The sequence below is a fragment of the Sus scrofa genome, chromosome 2 (assembly GCF_054392235.1).
Source record: "Sus scrofa isolate SSC_HxYL_T2T_F1_AM1 chromosome 2, Sscrofa_HxYL_maternal_Yorkshire_Landrace_v2.0, whole genome shotgun sequence".
NCBI lineage: Eukaryota > Metazoa > Chordata > Mammalia > Artiodactyla > Suidae > Sus > Sus scrofa.
This window is the reverse complement of record NC_139384.1, coordinates 45453824-45471056: the sequence shown is the minus strand read 5'-3', so window position 1 is coordinate 45471056 and position 17233 is coordinate 45453824. Positions and strand designations below refer to the sequence as shown.

Here is a 17233-nt window from a genome sequence, read left to right as displayed (position 1 = left end):
TACATCTTAAATAGGCTTGAACAGCATACAAGTTAGATGAATTATTTCATGTAAATACTGGTTTAGGAGAGTTTTCTCAGTTGTTTCCTAAGTTTTTCTCTTTTCATATTATAACTACTAGTTAATAACTCCAAAGTGATTTAATTGTGCAACATTGATAACTCTTTGCCACATATATGGATCGGTAGTTAACTTGCCTTATTTACGTAAAAAAAGCATTGTTTCCTTTAGGAAGATATGTTGTTTTCCAGCTTGGGGGGTGAGGGTGAGGGGGTCAGACAGGTCTTCAGAGCCCTTGAAACAAAATCTCACTGAAGTCCCAGGGCATGAAACACACAGAGATGCCTGAGTCCTTAGTCCTTCCCTTGGCACACTCTGATCCTAAGCCAGGCTTCAACTGAATTTCATGCTGAGGGAGTGGGCTGTTTTAAGACCGAGACAAAAATTACCCAGTTTTTGTACTAAATAATTTATGTTAATAACCTGTTGAATGATGTTTTTAGGTAGAAGATCACGATGGAGAAGGTGACGTGGCTGGAGATGATGATGATGATGATTCCCCTGATCCTGAAAGTCCAGATGACTCTGAAAGTGATTCTGAATCAGAGAAAGAAGAATCTGCTGAAGAACTCCAAACTACTGAGCACCCTGATGAAGTGGAGGATCCCAAAAACAAAAAGGATGCAAAAAGCAACTATAAAATGATGTTTGTTAAATCCAGTGGCTCATAACTCCCAAACACTTAGTCTTTGTATTAAAAGTAAGCCTTATTGTTATAATGCACAGTGGAGGACTGCTTATAGAGCACAGACCTTTGTATTATAATTTTTAAAAAGGCCCTTTTAAATAATTACAAAGAGTGTTTGCTTTCAGATGCCATGGGTTACACTTTTATGGGCATGACTATAACCATTTTTTGTAAAGAGTAAGAGTTGTATAAAATAAGAAATAAATACAGTACTCAGTTTCCTTTCATATTAGCATCATCAAACCTCTAACATCATCACCTTTTTACCCCTTCAAATATAGTTATGGTGGAGACACTTTTGTGTGTTAGCTGTTTCTCTTTTTTTTGTTCCTTCATGTTTTTCTCTTATAAAAGTTTATCTGGTACTGTGATGTGTTCATGAAAAACATTCTTTTATACTTTCTTATAAAAGAACTATTCATCGTGGATAATTCTGCTGCCAGTAACAATCTAAATTAATATTGGCAAACGATTGAGTAGGTAGTTTACTCCTGTTGATTCAGCTCTACTCTTTTGGACCAAAGCAACATGAGAGCAAATACTTTTCAGTTGTTAGGATGGAGTTGTAACTGTCCTTTATTTGGAATGTTATGATCCCAAGCAGTCTTTACCTAATTAGAATGACATCGTATGTTAGATTTTTGATAAAATTTGGCCAATTTTTACAGAAGAAATTCTCTGCTCATTTGGTCCTATCTATTTAGGAATATGTAAAACTGGATTTTTTTTTTTTTTTTTAACAGTAATATGTGACCAGTTTTCTTCCTAAGGCCTAAATAAAGAAGCTCCCCATATTTGGCTGTGATACCTTTACCCTCATTATCTAAAAATGAGGAATAGGCTTGTTGAATAAGAGACTGAAACAGGTTCTCATTATTTTATCCCAATGCTGTTATCTAATTAGATACTGCTTTCTGATTTTATTGCTGCTTCTGGTGGAGTAAAATCAGAATCATTTAACTACTGTTAGGTGGTTGATTTGTACAGCAGATTAACACAAACTGCACTCGTGCTAGTCAATGACCTTTGAGTAACTGGGTTCAAAATCTTAATGATTCTGAGAGACATGTTCAAAGGCTTGAGTTAAACCTATTTGAACTATTATACATCTAGATATTTAAGTATATGTTTGATATGTTGGATTTTTAAAAAATTATTCCTGTGTCATTTTGAAATTTAGAATGTGTTAGAGGAGTGTAGCAACTAGAACAGGTGACTGCTGGCTTATCAATCCATTCTGAAATATTTTCATATTTCAGACTCCCACCATTTTGTTTGTTTTTTCTTAATTTCTCACATTGTTTTTAATAGGCGCTACCCTATATACTAGAATACTGAGTCAGTGGGTAGCAGGCAAAATGTGTAGCATTTAACATAGCATTTGGTTGAGTTTGGCTTTTATTCAAATTTCATTTTAGTCACTGATTTTCAAATACCCTAGTCTGTACAATTGCTTACTACAACTAATTTAAGTAGAAAGTGGGGACTGATTTATGTTTAAGAATGGAAGAGGGAGAGACCAGTATAATGTTTAAAAAAGTATTTTCCTCAATTGTTTAAATATACTGGGTTTGTAAGTCTTGATTCTTATATGTAAATAGAAGAGCCTCCTTCTAAAATACCTACAGTAGAAGACGTTTTTTTCTACATCTTCAAATAGAGAAAGTCTCATTCCAAAGTCATTATTTTTTTAAATTCATATATTAATGGACATTAACAAAATTCAGGGTTGGAATAAATTTAGGTATGTTGGTCCATGTGGCCTAGTGTCCCGTCACCACATTAAACCTCATGGGTGTCTTTTAAGCATGAACATTGGGTGGTTTTTTGTTTTTCCTTATCAAAATGTAGGGGGGGATTAAAGGAAGACAGATGCCATGCTATTCTGATATCCTTACTAAAGTACCAGGAGGGAAAATCAGTTTATTTTTGTGCAGTGAAACACTATTGAGTGGAAAGTTGAATGACAACTTTTTTTCCTGTTATTGATCATTTCTTACCTGAAATACACTTCTTCTAAGTGTTCAGCTATACAAATAATCTAATGATGTTTTTATTTTGAAGGTTTTCAGGAGCACAGATTCCAATTTTTTTGTGTATTAATGGGTAAATCCTCTTCTCAAATCTGTAGCTTTCCAAACCTGGAAGAACTGAAGTTACGGAAGAAAGTCTGAAATGACTTGTTCTGATTAAACAATAGTTTGAGAGCAGAAAGGTCATAATCTTTTAGTAAATCTTGAGCAAATAAATTTCAACCACCTGGTTGGCATCAGTGACCACTTAAAGCCACTTGCAGGGCTTTAGTTCTATTGCTTTATCTTGACGACAGTCACATCCTGGAAACTTTGAATATCCAAAAACAACCTTACCTCTGAAATCATGAATGTAGAAACCTCACTTCTGACCATAACAGCTCTGTTCCTTTACACATGTTCAAATCAGGTCATTACCCGTTTGTTTTCACCTGTTTGGCCAGCCCTGTCTAGATTTTTAAGTGATCTATCAATTCTATATCACTGCTCTCAGTGAGGCACATGCATTGGGTTTCACATTTTCCCCAGGGTTCTCCCTGAGGTTGTTTTCAACCATAATAAAGGAAACAGGCATGAACAGGTAGCTGGGTGGGAGAAACAGATGAGAATTCAGGGCTGTCAGGAGACTGCGGTTTGGAGGAAAGCATACCAGAGACGGGAAGTGTAGAGTCCCCACATCTACACATAGAAAGCTGCTCCCCTGGGTCCTTGGGTAACTCCTAAAGCTGCACATGAACACGGTAAGATTAGGAGAGCCTCAAGAAACAGCTGCTTAGGCTCTCTTGGCCACAGCTTTTGGAATGGGCAGTCCACCTCAGGGGGAAACATCAAATGTTGATTGTTTCCTATCTTTCCTCTGAATCTGGGCCTCCATAAATTTTCAAAGCTTTGATAGCTCGCTCTTGCCTTCAAATACGTATTTTTGAAAATAGCTTCTTTTTCCCAGTTATTCTCAGGACAGTTGACTCAAAGCACCTTTGTCTCTACTATTGTTAGAAGCAGATTTTCTATAAACTATTTTGGAGAGAAATATTTAAAGGTTTAAATAAATGAACATAATCTTTGTAGATTAGGATATGCAGTATTGTAGAGATGCAATTCGTTCCAACATTATCTATATGCAGTATAGTAGCCTCAGTAGAAAAAAAACCAGAGTTCCCTTTGTGGCTCAGGGGTAACAAATCTGACTAGTATCCATGAGGATGCAGGTTCAATCCCTGGCCTTACTCAGTGGGATAAGTATCCAGCATTGGTTGCCTTCAGCTGTGGTAGAGTTCGCAGACAGAGCTCTGATCCTGTGGCTATGGCATAGGCCAGTGTCTGCAGCTCTGATTTAACCCCTAGTCCAGGAACTTCCATATGCAGGTGTGGCTCTAAAAAGAAAAATCCAATCAGATGTAGGAGAGGGGTGAAATTTGGCAAGTTTTGTTCTAAAATTTATAAGGAAATGTAAAGATCAAAAATAGCCATGAAAAACAAGATGAACACCTTGCTTTTCTGTGTATGAACACTTAACCGTAAAGTTCTACTAATTAGAACTGTGATAGTGGCACAATGAGAGACAAGTAGGCAATGGAATAGGAAAAAAGGAACCCAGAATTAGATTCACATTTATACAGATGCTTGATTATGACCTGTCACTACAGCACTGGGAAGGAAATGATAAGAGTCTTCAATAAGTTGGACATCTATATGGAAAAAATGAAACCTGAGGCCCTCTTCACATCTTACTAAAAAACCAATTCCAGGTAGCTTGTAGATCTGGGAAAGGCACAACAAAACTCCTAGAAAACATTTTTTATGACCCAAGTACAGGAAGGCTTCTCAAGATGCAAAAAAAAAAAAAAAAAAAAAAATCACAAACTACAAAGGAAATATTTACAAACTCATTTACCTTAAAATTAGTAATGTATTCATTAAAAGTCACTGTGGGAATTCTCTAGTGGCACAGGGGATTAAGGATCCAGCATTGTCACTGCTCAGGCACAGGCCACTGCATGGTGCAGTTTTGATCCCTGGCTTGGAATTTGCATATGCTGCAGGCATGCCACCCTGCCAAAAAAAAAGTCACTGTGAAAAGACAGGCTGAAGAAAACATTTGCAATACGTATCATCCATAAGAGGCTGTGTCAGATACTCCTTGTGCTTCACTGCACATTCTCAGCCCCAGCTTTATTCGATATTACTGCAGCAGTCTGGTTTTAGCTACACCCCTCATGTGATGCCCCAGGGCTTCTTAGCTACCCCAGTGAGAGGGTTCATATGGGAGCTACTCATACATGAGGGATCTGGAGATGCGAGGGACTTACCCCCATGTGGGGGGGCATAGATCAAAGGGAGGCTTGAGCTAGAAGATAAATGTTCTCTTTTATACCATAGGTGGATAATTTAGAGGATCATTTTACATGGCGTTTCAGAAGGTCCCAGATTGAGCTCAAGTTTCCCACAACTGTGGTCAGCTTAAGAAGGCATGTGTCTATTGGTTTTCCCTCCTTTACACTTCTCTGGAGTGTTTCCCAAATTAACTGCCTGCAAGAGCTCACTTTTAGGGGCAACCCAGGCTATCTTAGGTAGGCTTCTATCTAGAACAAATAAGAAAAGATACATACCCAATGGGTAAGAGTCCTGACAGGTATCTCACAATAAAGGAAATCCAAAAGGTCAATAAACATTGAAACCAATGCTCAATATCAGTAATCAGAAAGATGTTAATAAATCCAATTTAGGAGTTCCCTTGTGGTGCAGCAGTGGCTTGGGTTGCTGCTATGATGCTGGTTCCATCCCTGGTCTGGGAATTTCCACGTGCCACAGGTATGGCCAAAAAATTTTTTTAAACTTAATTCATACACACAAAAAATGGCTACAATAAAAAAGTTTTGTTTATATTATTGCTGTGTAACAAACGTCCCCAAAGTTTAACAACCTGAAACAATAAACATGTATCTTACGGTTTCCATGAGTCAGGAATCTGGCCTCTCCTGGGTTCCTCTGGTTGGGGCCACTCACAAGGTTGTAATCAAGGTGTCAGCTGCAGTCATCTCAAGGGTTGATCAGAGGGAGGGAAGGAGGACCCATTTCCAAGCTTACTCACGTGAGTTCTCAGGTCCTCACTGGCTGTTGTTCAGAGACATGAATTCCCTGCCCTGTGGGCCTCCCCATCAGTGAGCTCACAATGTGGCTTCCCTCACTATGAGTGCGAAAGCAACGAAAGATGCCCAAGATGGAAGCTGTAGTCATGGAGCCTCAACTTGCAGGTGACATCCTGTTATGGTCTGTCTCCTCTTCATTGGAAGGGAATTGCTAGCTCCAACCCACACTTAGCAGGAGGGGCTCACGGAAGGTACAAGTACTAGAAAGCAGGGGTCACCAGGGGCTGTTCAGAGGCTGCTGCCACCATAGCAAGGATGTGGAGCAGCTCACACAGCAGCTTATAACCTAGGTTTACACCAAAAGAGATAAGAATGCACATCTATCAAGATGTAGATACAGATATTCATACCAGCATTATGTGTAACAGCTCCAAACTGGGAATGTCCAAATGTCCTTTGACAGTAGAATGGGCAAATACCTGTGGAAATTCCTACAGAGAATATTGTATCACAGCAAGACGAATGAAACATAGTTACATGGATGATTATCATAAACAATGTTTAAAAACAGTGGGAAAAAAGCTAGACACAAAGGAATACATTCTTTATTATTCCATCCTATTATTCCATTTCCTACGCAATTCAGAAAATGGAATTATAGTATCTGATTATGACTGCTTAGATAGTAAAACCATCAAGAAAAAACAAGTACAAGAGTCAGAAGGCTGTTTGCTCTTTGTGGGAGAGGGAAGGCCTGTGGAGTGGGAAGGGGCAGAAGCAGGGCTCGCTGTATCCTGGCAGACTTGGCTTTCTTGACTAAGGGGGTGATGGCACAGGTGTTTTCTTATCCTTTACTAAGCTGTGTATTATTACTCTGTGTACCTTCTATATGTATGTTACATTTTGCTTTTTCACAAAACTAAACACACACACCCTATCATCGGTCATGCACAGAGGGCCTGGTCAGAGGTAAGTGCTCAGTGCATGACAGCCAGTATCCACGTTCAGGGCTCCTTCGGGTGGGAAATCCTATCTGCCTCCTCTCTCAACTATGCCAGGCCCTGGAAAGAAAGGAAGGCCACAGGGCTGTGCCTCCTGGAAGCTCTGCCATTTGCAGCAGGGTTTGGCCTGGAGGGGGCTGAGAGGACCCAATGTCTCCCATGTTCCCAGCAGGAGGCAGCCGGTGTGAGGGGGAGCGGCGCTGGCCGGGGAGACCTCGGGCCAGGGGTCAGGGCCAGGAAACCCTTTCGGAGCAGTCATCAACTCAGCTCCAAGACAACCCACCTGCCCCGTGTGATTTCAGCAAGAAGATGTGAAAACCCTCCCTAACCACCTCCCTTCTGGAACTTCAATGAAAAGGTCAAGGGAATTTTCCTCCCCTATAAATGGAACGAACCTTTCTTGGGCCCAGAAAGAATTATTTATCAGGTGTTCATGGCATGCCGTGTGCCTTTACAGGGCCCGGCCGTGCTCTGAGGCACAACAGACAACTTTCTTCCCGAGAGCTCAGTTTATAGGCGGACTTCAAAGCCCAGGTCCTCAGAGCGGGGCACGAGCCTCCAGTTCGGGAATTGACATCAAAGGGGCGTGCGTGAGTTGATCTGATGTCGAGGTGGACAGCCGCAGGGCTGCGAGGGGAGGCCTCAGAGGATTCGCCTGTCCTCAGCCCCTGGAGAGATCAGGGAGGCAGCCTGGCAGTGGCATGGCCTTATGAACCCCAACTTCAAAAGCCCTGGGCCATTGCTTTAGGCTGCAGGCAATTGGCTAAAATGGCAGACAGACCCTGAAGAGCAGAAGACTGGGGCAGGGGATAGCTGTTGACCCCAAACCTATTTATCCTGCTGAGCCAGGGACAAGAGAGTTTAAATGTGGAAAAATGGCCTGGAGCCTTGCTGTTTACAATAAGGATCATACAGGAGGGCAAAGCAGTGTGGCAACCGTTGGTTGAGTGTCCTGTGTGGCACCACACTTAAGGATGATCTCATTTACCCCTCACATCACCCATGTAAAGGAGGTACCATTAGTCTCATTTTTTTGGAAGAGGAAACTGAAGCTTAGAGAGGTTCAGTGATATGCCCAAGGTCAGAGATAATAAGGATGGATTTGCATAATCCCTGCCCTTACTACTCACGGAACTAGAGGGAGTTCCCTTCGTGGCTCAGTGGTGAATGAACCTGAACCCAGCTAGGATCCATGATGATGTGGATTCAATCCCTGGCCTTGCTTGGTGGGTTGAGGATCCCACATTGCTGTGAGTTGTGGTGTAGGTCACAGATGCGGCTAGGATCCTGCTTTGCTGTGGCTCTGGCGGAGGCCAGCAGCTACAGCTCTGACTCAACCCCTAGCCTGGGAACCTCTGTATGCTGCAGGTGCAGCCCTAAAAAGCAACAACAACAAAAAAGAAAGTAGGGAGCTGGAGTATAAAACATGTAACAGAGCAGAGAGAGGCAAAGTCATCTGAAGAAAAGAGAAGGCCCCCTGGCCCACAGACCTGGACTTCTTGCATCCTCTCATACATCCAGCGAATTATTTCTCAGCACCTTCTTCATGGAAGACATTGTTCTGGGTGCCAGGGATGATATAATGAACAAGACAAGACCCTTGCTCTTCCCAAGCTTATATTCTTGTGAGGAAGACAGGCAATAAACACGTAAACAAGTCAATTAAAGAATGAGACTGTGTGGAGTTCCCTTCATGGCTCAGTGGTTAACGAATCCGACTAGGAACCACGAGGTTGTGGGTTTGATCCCTGGCCTTGCTCAGTGGGTTAAGGATCCGGTGTTGCCATGAGCTGTGGTATAGGTTGCAGACGCAGCTCGGATCCTGAGTTGTGGCTGTGGCGTATGCTGGCGGCTATGGCTCCGATTCGACCCCTAGCCTGGGAACCTCCATATGCTATGGGAGCCCGCCCAAGAAATGGCAGAAAGACAGGGAAAAAAAAAAAAAAAAAGAATGAGACTGTGATATGTGTTAAGTAATTATCACTTAAATGCAGAACTTCTGTGTCATATTTTCTCTAGTGCTTCCTATGGGGCCAGGAACCATGCTTAACATTTTCTATATAATAATGCATTTAATCCTCACAACAACTCTACTGAAGTAGCTGCTATTTTACAGGTGGGAAAATTGAAGTGCAGAGAGGTTAAGGAAATTGCCCGAGGTTACAGAGCAGGCAAAATGGTGCAACCAGGACTAGATTCCAGGCAGTCTGGCTCCAGAGCTCGCTATCCCTGCCTCCTTACCATGGTGTCAACCTCCTAATAAGGGTCTGGCCATGGTCACAGAGCAAGGGGGCATCTGATGGGCAGTGCCATCTTATTCTGCCCCAAGAAGAAGCCCTGGTCTGGAAATGTAGACACCCGGTCTGTGGAATGGGGGCATCCTGCAGTGGAGATGGGACCTCAGGCTGCTCAGTGACACCAGGATTTTCCAAGACTTTGCTGGTCCTGAGACTACCAGGCCACCTTCTGAGACTTGGCTGCTGGGGCAGCAGGGGTGGGGGGTGTGCATCAGTGAACACAAGCAGCCTGGCAGTTGGGTTCTTACCCAGTTTTCTCCATCTGTCTCCTGAGCCCAGTCACTGTGATCACAGCCCTGAGAGACAGGCCCGCTCCTGGTGCTGACAGATCTGGTTTCTGAGCCCCAAAGGCCAGGTCAAGCACGCCAAAGCAATGGCTCTCCATGGGATCCCCAGGCGATGCTCACTGTCGAAACACAGCCACGGTGGCAGCTTCCATTCACTGGGCACCATGACTCCCAGGCACTGGGTTAGGTGCTTTCCTGTGAGTCTCTCTTCAGGCTGTCCATGAGCGCCTGTCCTCACCAGAGGCAGCTCGATTTCAAGTGACCTCAAATCCAGGCCCACAGGACAGTCCTCCCCTCCACGGCCTCTTCCCAGTGGAACAGCAGCTGCTGTCGTGCTTAAAAGCCCCCTGGAGTCAGATCCAAGCTCCATCTTCAACTCAGTTGCTTTCTAGTCATGGAACCACAGGTGCCTCAGTCTTCTCACAGGAAGTATGGGAAGAATAATACCTACAATCTGGGTAGGCCAGATTATGCAACAGCAGAAAATAAAGCCTAAAATCCAGGGGTCTGAATACATTGAAGTTGATTTCTCACTAGTGCACAGGGAGCTGTGGTTGTGGGGCCTCTCCTGGGCAGTCTCTTTCCCGGTGGAGCTATAGGTCAGGTCAGCTAGCATCTTGTGGTTACATCATCCAGATGTGGCTCTCAGGTGTCCGCTGCAGTGGAAGAGAAAGCTGGAGTGACAACACTGTTTCTTAAATGCTTCAGTGGCTGCAGGAGATGTAGGAAGCGGTCTCGTGGTGAATAGTCTCCAAGATGGTCCCTGGCCATCCCATCCCTGTGCATGTGCAGGCCGCCCATCAGGAGGGAGAATCTATTTCCCCTCTGATCTGGCTGCTCTATGTCTGGCCTTGGTCAAGAGAATGTGGAGGAAGTGAGCCTGTGCCAATTCCAGATCTATTCTTTTTTTTTTTGTATGTTTTGTTTTAGGGCCACACCCCCAGCACATGGAGGTGCCCAGGCTAGGGGTCCACTAGGAGCTGTAGCCATTGGCCTTTGCCACAGCCTCACCAGATCTGAGCCACATCTGCGACCTACACCACAGCTCAAAGCAATGCCAGATCCTTAAGCCACTAAGCGAAGCCAGGGATCGAACCTATGTCTTCATGGATACTGGTTGGGTTCGTCACCGTTGCACCACCGTGGGAACTCCCAGCAGACCTAGTCCACAAAAGGTCTAGCAGCTTTGGGCCCTTGGATGTCAGCTCAGGTAAAAAAGTTCAACTGCCTTGAGAACTTCATGCTGTAAGGAAGAGGAAGCAGCCACAAAGAGAATCCATGTGAAAGATGGAGATGTCACCAGCCATCCCAGCTCGGGTGCCAGATAGGAGTGAAGCCACCATCCTGGGCATCCCAGCCCCCCTATCACCGCGTGAAGCAGGAGACCTGCCCAGGTGAGCCTGGGCCAGACTGCAGAATCATGAGAAATAAGAAACTAGTGGTGTTTAAGGTGCAGGAAGAGGAGACACAGAGAACGTGCCTGAGCACCATGGGGAGCAGACCTGAGCAGAAGCTTGAAGTATGTCTCCCCAGGGCTCGGCATGAACCAGGGCACATGAAGCCCGGCCTTGGGGCCTGAGAGACACTGGATTGGTGGCAACATTTCTGCTGCATGTGTGCCAACTGCATCCTGGGTTTGGCCAGGGAGAACTCGCAGACAGACACCCACACTCCTCTGGCGCTTCGAGGGTCTCCAGAGAGGGGAGAGGGCCGCAAGCAGGAGGGGTGGCCTCCCCGGGGCGCAGGGGCAGTGGACACATGGCCAGAAAGACATCAGGGAGCTGCAAGTGGGAGAACCACAACTCGAGAGGCTGGTTATGGGCCCCTGCACGATATGCCTGCGGACTCCCAGAAATGACTGGGGAGACACAGGCAGAGGGACCTGCGTTGTGTGCAGAAGGGGGCAGAAGCCATGAAACTGGAGTTCTTACTGTCATTGGAACTTCAGTGGAGCTTCATGGGTGCCCACTGGCTAGTGTGGTCCCAAGAAGCACAGGTAGCAGCAGGAAGGCCCAAAAGTGACAGCCAAAACCACTATTTCAGAGTATACGTGACATCCTTGGGGCTCCCAGGAAGAGGTAGGAGGGATTTGAATGGGGCTGGTGGTCCCAGTTGTGGGCACAGACAAAAGATTGGGTATCTTCCACCAACTGTTATTGAAATTCTGACCCTATTTTGACCTCCCCAGGCCAGTCTTCTAGGCTGGAGATTTGGCAAGGACAATGACAGGATTTTGCTGAGCTGCCCAAGCCCTGAGATCTTTCAGCATACGACCTGACTTTCCAGCTTCTCCCTGGCATGCTTCTGCCTCTGATCCCAAATTCTAGTTCTAGGAAAGAGGTGCTTTCTGGATCCAAGAGGCCTCCAGAGGCGAACAGAGTCACAAAACTCAATCAAAGAGGGCCATGTGCCTTCAGTGGGCCGAGAGAGGGCCCCTATCGGGGGACACGCTGTGGATGCTTCCTAGGGCCCGGGCCAGGGTGGCAAGAGGGCCCACTGCCATGGCTCCCAAGCAGCACAACATCCCAAGATGTCAAGTGGGTTAGGGACGGAGATGCAGCTCAGGGCCCAGCGGGTAAGCATCTGCGACTGTACAGTGCCATCAAGGGCTGAGGACAGTGGCAGCTTCTTATCGACTCTGTGACCTCAGTCAAGGACCTGCGCCTATTCTTCCTTCTCAGTTCTAAAGCACAGGGTGAGGGGACGCGAGTGGCTGAGGAAGGAGCCCCTTATTCGCAAGGAAAAACCCTCATCCAGCAGAAAGAGCCACTAACGCGTCCTCAGTTCTCTACGGAAAAACCTTTGAGGAAGCTCAGCTGAGAAGCTTCTCCCCTGTCTCCTACGCTGTCCCCAATGAGCTCAGAGAGGTCCTTCCTAGAGTCTGTGTGCTGCTCCACAGGCTCAGCCTCTCTCCACAAAGCGCAGCCGTTCCTGGGCTGGTCCACACACTCCAACCGCGACCCACCCCTAAGCGAGCCCTCACTCAGCCTCATCTGCATTTACCGTCCCTTGTTGGGCTGTGGTAGGGAATACTCAACAGGCTCGTATTAAAAATGCCCTTTAAAATCCCAAAGCTTTGAACTAAAGAAATACCTCGAGAAGTTTTCATGGAAAGTTCAGCTCGGCTGGTTCAATTCACTACACTTAGATGCACCTTTTCAAATAATAGGGAAAAAATGTAAGAGGGTCAGACCCAATCAATATGCTTGTTCAAACAGAATTGCGGGGACTGTGATGTGCACACATTTTGTACTCTGCCTTTGTACCCTGCCACTCGCTCTGAAGAAAGGTTTCTTTGCTCGGCGAGCAATGAAAAGTGGTAGCCTTTGGAGTGGAGACGGCAAAGCAATGGCATGTTTACCGGGCCAGGAGGGGCTGCCGTTTTTCGCATCCACCCCGCCACCGTCTGTCTCTTTGTTCTTTTCATAACGGCACGCAACCCACATGGGCAAAGCCCCTCATGTGCCCTGGCGTCTGATGCTGAATCGGAAGCAGAGGGCTCCCAGCACCTGCCTGCCTCGTCTCAGAAATATGATTTGTGGATTAGACAAATAATTTGCTGCTTCTTCCCCTCCCTTGGTGCGAACACAAAAGGACTTGCCCCAGAGTACGGTACATGGCAGGGGAGGCTCCCCAAGCTTAAACATCCACCCCCCCACTCCTGCCATCCCCAAGCTGACCTTGGGCAGATGGGAGGTTTCCCTGGCCTTAGGCTGCAACCTACAAGAGCCCAGAGAATTCTGGAGAACCCAATTTAAGTGAAGGTGGCCAAGGGGGAAGAAGGAGAAGGGGCTGCCTGCTGCAGATACCAGCCCCCAGCCAGAAACAAAGGCAGGCAGAAAAGTGAATGAAGGGGTACAAACAAAAGGCCTGCTTTCAGCATCCACGTCAGCCCGGGCACATCTACGCCACACGCACTCACGTCTCAATCGTTTAAATGATGCCCTGGAAAGGCTGAGAATCTGGGCAGTTCAGGAGGTCAGGTGGGAATTAGGAATATTCCCCACCACTGTTTCATAGTCATCCCAAAATGTTCTTGCTAACATGAAACAGACATCCTGGGTTCAACCTGGACCTCGGCTCAAGTTAAAATCAGGAGTGGATGTTTGCAATGGATACAGAAGCATGCTCACCTCCCCTCACGCAGCAGAAACGAATCTGACTAGGAACCATTAGGTTGCAGGTTGGATCCCTGGCCTCGCTCAGTGGGTTAAGGATCCGGGGTTGCCGTGAGCTGTGGTGTAGGTCGCAGATGCAGCTCGGATCCTGTGTTGCTGTGGCTGTGGCGTAAGTCAGGGGCTACAGCTCCAGTTCAACCCCTAGCCCGGGAACCTCCACATGCCGTGAATGCGGCCCCAAAAAGCAACAAAAATAAACAAACCAGAAGAAGCGAAGCCAGAATCGTCCTGCCGCATGAAGTTTCCCAAAGCAGCTCCCACCTGGAGGGTCCCTGGTCAGCCAGTACTTTCACAGACGGCCCATCTTACCTCAGGTAATGAGTCCCTTCGAGGGGGTCGGGCCACGTTGCCTGCTCACAGGTGATGTAGCTGGAGGGTGCCTTTTCCAAACCACGCGTGCTCTTCGTGGAGTCCGAGTTGAAGGCCTGCCATGCTGTTGGAAATCTGGGCTGAGATGCTTACTGAATAGGCTAGCCCTGCTCCCTGCTGGGGCTGGACAGAACAGCGAGGGGTCGTGGCGCTCCCGCCTACACAGGACGGCGTGTGTGAAGCAGAAACTGTGACCCAGTAGCAAGAGAACCACTGACATGCTTTGCTGAGAGAATGTCTGCAGGCGGCCACCCCAGGTGGGGGGGGGTTGCCTCCTGTGCCTTTCTTCTCACCTTGCACTCAGTTATGGACAAATCCTTCCCCCCCGAAACCCCACCCCGCCTCCCTTCCATCTCTCAGGGAGATATCTCCAAGGAACGCTGAAAGCCAGAGAGTATGCTCCATGTTAAAATTCAAAAAAGAGGTCAGTAGCTAGGAAAGCAGCAGTGTCCCCTCTTCAGAATGCCTTGGAATCTGTTTTCTTCAGTTTAAATAGTTGGAAAGTCACCCTAAACCTCCAGTGCTCTTCTTGGCAACAGAGGAAAACTGCCACTAACAACAAACTTGGAAATGCACATTCCTTGATACTGCCGCTCGCCTTCTGTTGTGAGCATACCTTGCAAGTCAAAGCCAATTAAATACGAATCCAGTTTGCAATGGTCCGTCACTAACCTGCCTCATTGGACACCGCACGCGGACTGGAAGAGGGCCTGAGGAGTCCCTCCTGCTGTCCTGGACTGCAGTCCGCCTGCCAAACCAACCCCATATGGGAGGCAGCAGCCCAGCAGCCCCTCGACAGCGTAGCGTGGGGTGGGGTGGGGAGCCATCCCGAGCGGCCGCTGAAGCCCAGCCAAGGACCCCAAAGTACAGGCCTTCCTCCCCCATGCCTCCAAAGTCAATCAAGTGTCAAGGACCTGTCATCAGGAGAAACTTCATCGGGGAACACAGCAGGATCCAGAGCTGAAAACTGGGAATTTTCCAAAGAAATGGGGAAAAAAAAAAAAAAACACACACACACACACACACACAACAAAAAACACACTAACATAGGCCACTCAGGAGAACATAGCCAGCAAAAAAGCAGGAGGCATATCAGGTTATTATTTTAATCTGTACATCACATTTTTTTTTTTGCAAACCGTTACACTTTTATTTAAATTAACTTTTTCTTGCAAAATATTCATTTCATTTTTCCAACAAAATCTTATAAAGGCAAAAATAAAATCTTATTTTGGCAAATGTCATGAAGTTGATACTGGCAGCATATGGAGTTAGTTAAAAATAGACAGCAACTTCTAAATATATTCAAGATTATTTTTCTGACCATAGTCAAAGACAAATTTTCATTTAAAGTGTGGCTCCACGCAATGGAGTTTTGTTTTGTTTTTCCTTTTCCACCTCATTTTCTAGATGCAGAACATCATGAGCTCATGACTTATACAAAGGGCCACAAACATTGTGCCTGGCTTGGCAGCCCCCTCCCCTTATTAGGCTGGAAGTCAAGTCACAGTCCTGCCATCAGCCCTGCTGGCCATCAGGGATGGTGGGGGACCGTGCTGCCTGCCCCCCTGCCACCCGACTCACGTCCCAGGGGAGCTGACCTGTGTCCTCGGGGGCAGGCCACAAAAATCCTGGGATTCCTATCACAGCCTAGTGTGGTCGCAGGGGGTTGCAGACGGATACCACCTAGTGTGACATTTATTGCTTATGATACAATCAAAGATGCATCTCACCTTTTCTGCACTTCAAAGTGTTTTTTGTTTTTAATGAAAGTGAATTGGGTTTTTGTTTGCATTTTGGGGAAGAGCCCTTTGCTAAGAGACCTTCGTGAGTGGGTTGGGAACCAAAACTCCTGGACACGCCATTGACGCTAAACCAAACCTAAGGCCGAGGCGCAGGCTTGGGCTCCACGTGCCATCTCGAAGCGGGTCATCAAGCCAGGTCAGGGACGGCTGATCTCTGCCCCGGACAGCACGCCAATGAGCCTAACACTGGAATCCACTGGAAGCGCAGTGCCAATCCAGCCTCACTTGGGTTCATCAGAGCTTGGACTGGCCTCTGCTCACTCTGCCCTCTGCCTCCACCCACACCTGCCACCCACACGGTACCTGAATCCGTAGGTGCAGCTCCCAAATCTTGCAGCCTCACCTTCTCAGCCACTCAGCCCTTGAGGTGAACATTATAAAATAGGTCCTGATTCTAAAAGACAGTGTCAGTACTTTACAGTGTGTATCAAAAGTGCCTTTGTCACATGTGAAAAGGAGTCTGAACTAAACCAAGCGGGGGTGTTGGGACCAAGCCCTGCAGAGAACGCTCCACAGTCCGGGGGCTGCTCCATCTTCCAGCCTGAACCCCTGCTTGGCGGGAAGGGGTTTCCTTGAGGGAGGAAGGATCAGTCTTCTCGGAGGACACTGTTCGGATGGTCCCTGGCTCTGGACTTCTCTGCACGTTGGATCACGGGTCAGTCACTGCCTGGGCTGGCAAAAAAGCACAGGAGACAATGAGGGGCTGGCAGGACCCCCAGCCCACATCTGGGAAGCAGGCGGTGGGCATGTCTGGGCGCACACATGACAGGCAGAGGCAGGCTGGCAGGAGAGAGAGCAGCAGAGCATGGGCTGGGGCAATGCGGCCGCTGCTGGGGGACCCCCGGCTTCTAGGACTTGTGGCACCCCACCTTTCCTCCACCCCCGTTTCTAGGACATTTCCCAGACACATGTTAGCTCCTGGGTTGGGTCCCTGCTCGAACAGGGCAAAAAGGCCTGAGCAAAGAGGAATCCGGAGTCCAGGTCTGGCCCTGCCCTGCATTTGCTGAGTGACTGTGAGGAACTCTCTCGGTCTCTGTGGGCCTCTTTTTTTTTTTAACCTAAAAACAGGGGGAGCACACCAGTCTCCTAATGAGGATGCTGTAAGGCTGAAAGGAAATATGGATGTGCTCCGGAAAGAACATCAGAGGCCACCTCACCGCCACGGGGGCACCAAAAGCCAGGAGGAACAGAGCCACCACCCCGCCGCCTCTCTGTGGCTTGGGATGGGGTCACCACACTCAGATCTCTAGGGGAAAGCCACACACCCTCCCACAGCCCCAAGGACTCTGCGGCCTTTACAAAAGGCCTGGCTGCAGCATTTTCCCAGGCTCTTCAGTCAAGGGGTCCCTACTGCACACCTCGCAGGAGCCTGGCCCAGCAGGCCAATCTCCTCCTGCCCTCCTCAGGCCCCGGGGGTGGTTGGGGG

General features: G+C 47.3%; 2 protein-coding genes and 1 long non-coding RNA gene across 52 annotated transcripts in view; 1 reads left to right on the top strand and 2 right to left on the bottom strand.

The window, feature by feature from the left end:
- The window catches only part of C2H11orf58 (chromosome 2 C11orf58 homolog), a 39007-nt gene extending 37964 nt beyond the window's left edge, over nucleotides 1–1043 (top strand). Inside the window, exon 5 of the mRNA NM_001244873.1 lies at nucleotides 504–1043. Within this exon, the coding sequence (NP_001231802.1) occupies nucleotides 504–731 (228 nt within the window). The 3' untranslated portion in view covers nucleotides 732–1043. The remainder of the gene's footprint in view (nucleotides 1–503) is intronic.
- Nucleotides 1044–6455: 5412 nt separating this feature from the next.
- On the bottom strand, nucleotides 6456–14702 carry LOC146405357 (uncharacterized). Its single transcript, XR_014837241.1, has 2 exons — nucleotides 13943–14702; nucleotides 6456–10111 (listed from the first exon to the last, which is right to left on the bottom strand). It is a non-coding gene; the product is annotated as an uncharacterized LOC146405357 (long non-coding RNA).
- A 422-nt stretch (nucleotides 14703–15124) lies between these two features.
- PLEKHA7 (pleckstrin homology domain containing A7) overlaps nucleotides 15125–17233 on the bottom strand; it is a 229986-nt gene continuing 227877 nt past the window's right edge. For 42 of the 50 annotated variants that reach the window (XM_085011837.1, XM_085011839.1, XM_085011838.1 and 39 more), the window contains one exon: nucleotides 15125–16479. Coding sequence is in view for 23 of the 50 variants with exons in the window: in XM_085011839.1 (XP_084867965.1) it covers nucleotides 16457–16479 (23 nt within the window). In the remaining 27 variants the exon portion in view is untranslated. The remainder of the gene's footprint in view (nucleotides 16480–17233) is intronic. The other 8 variants (XM_085011844.1, XM_085011846.1, XM_085011848.1 and 5 more) reach the window with 1 other exon arrangement.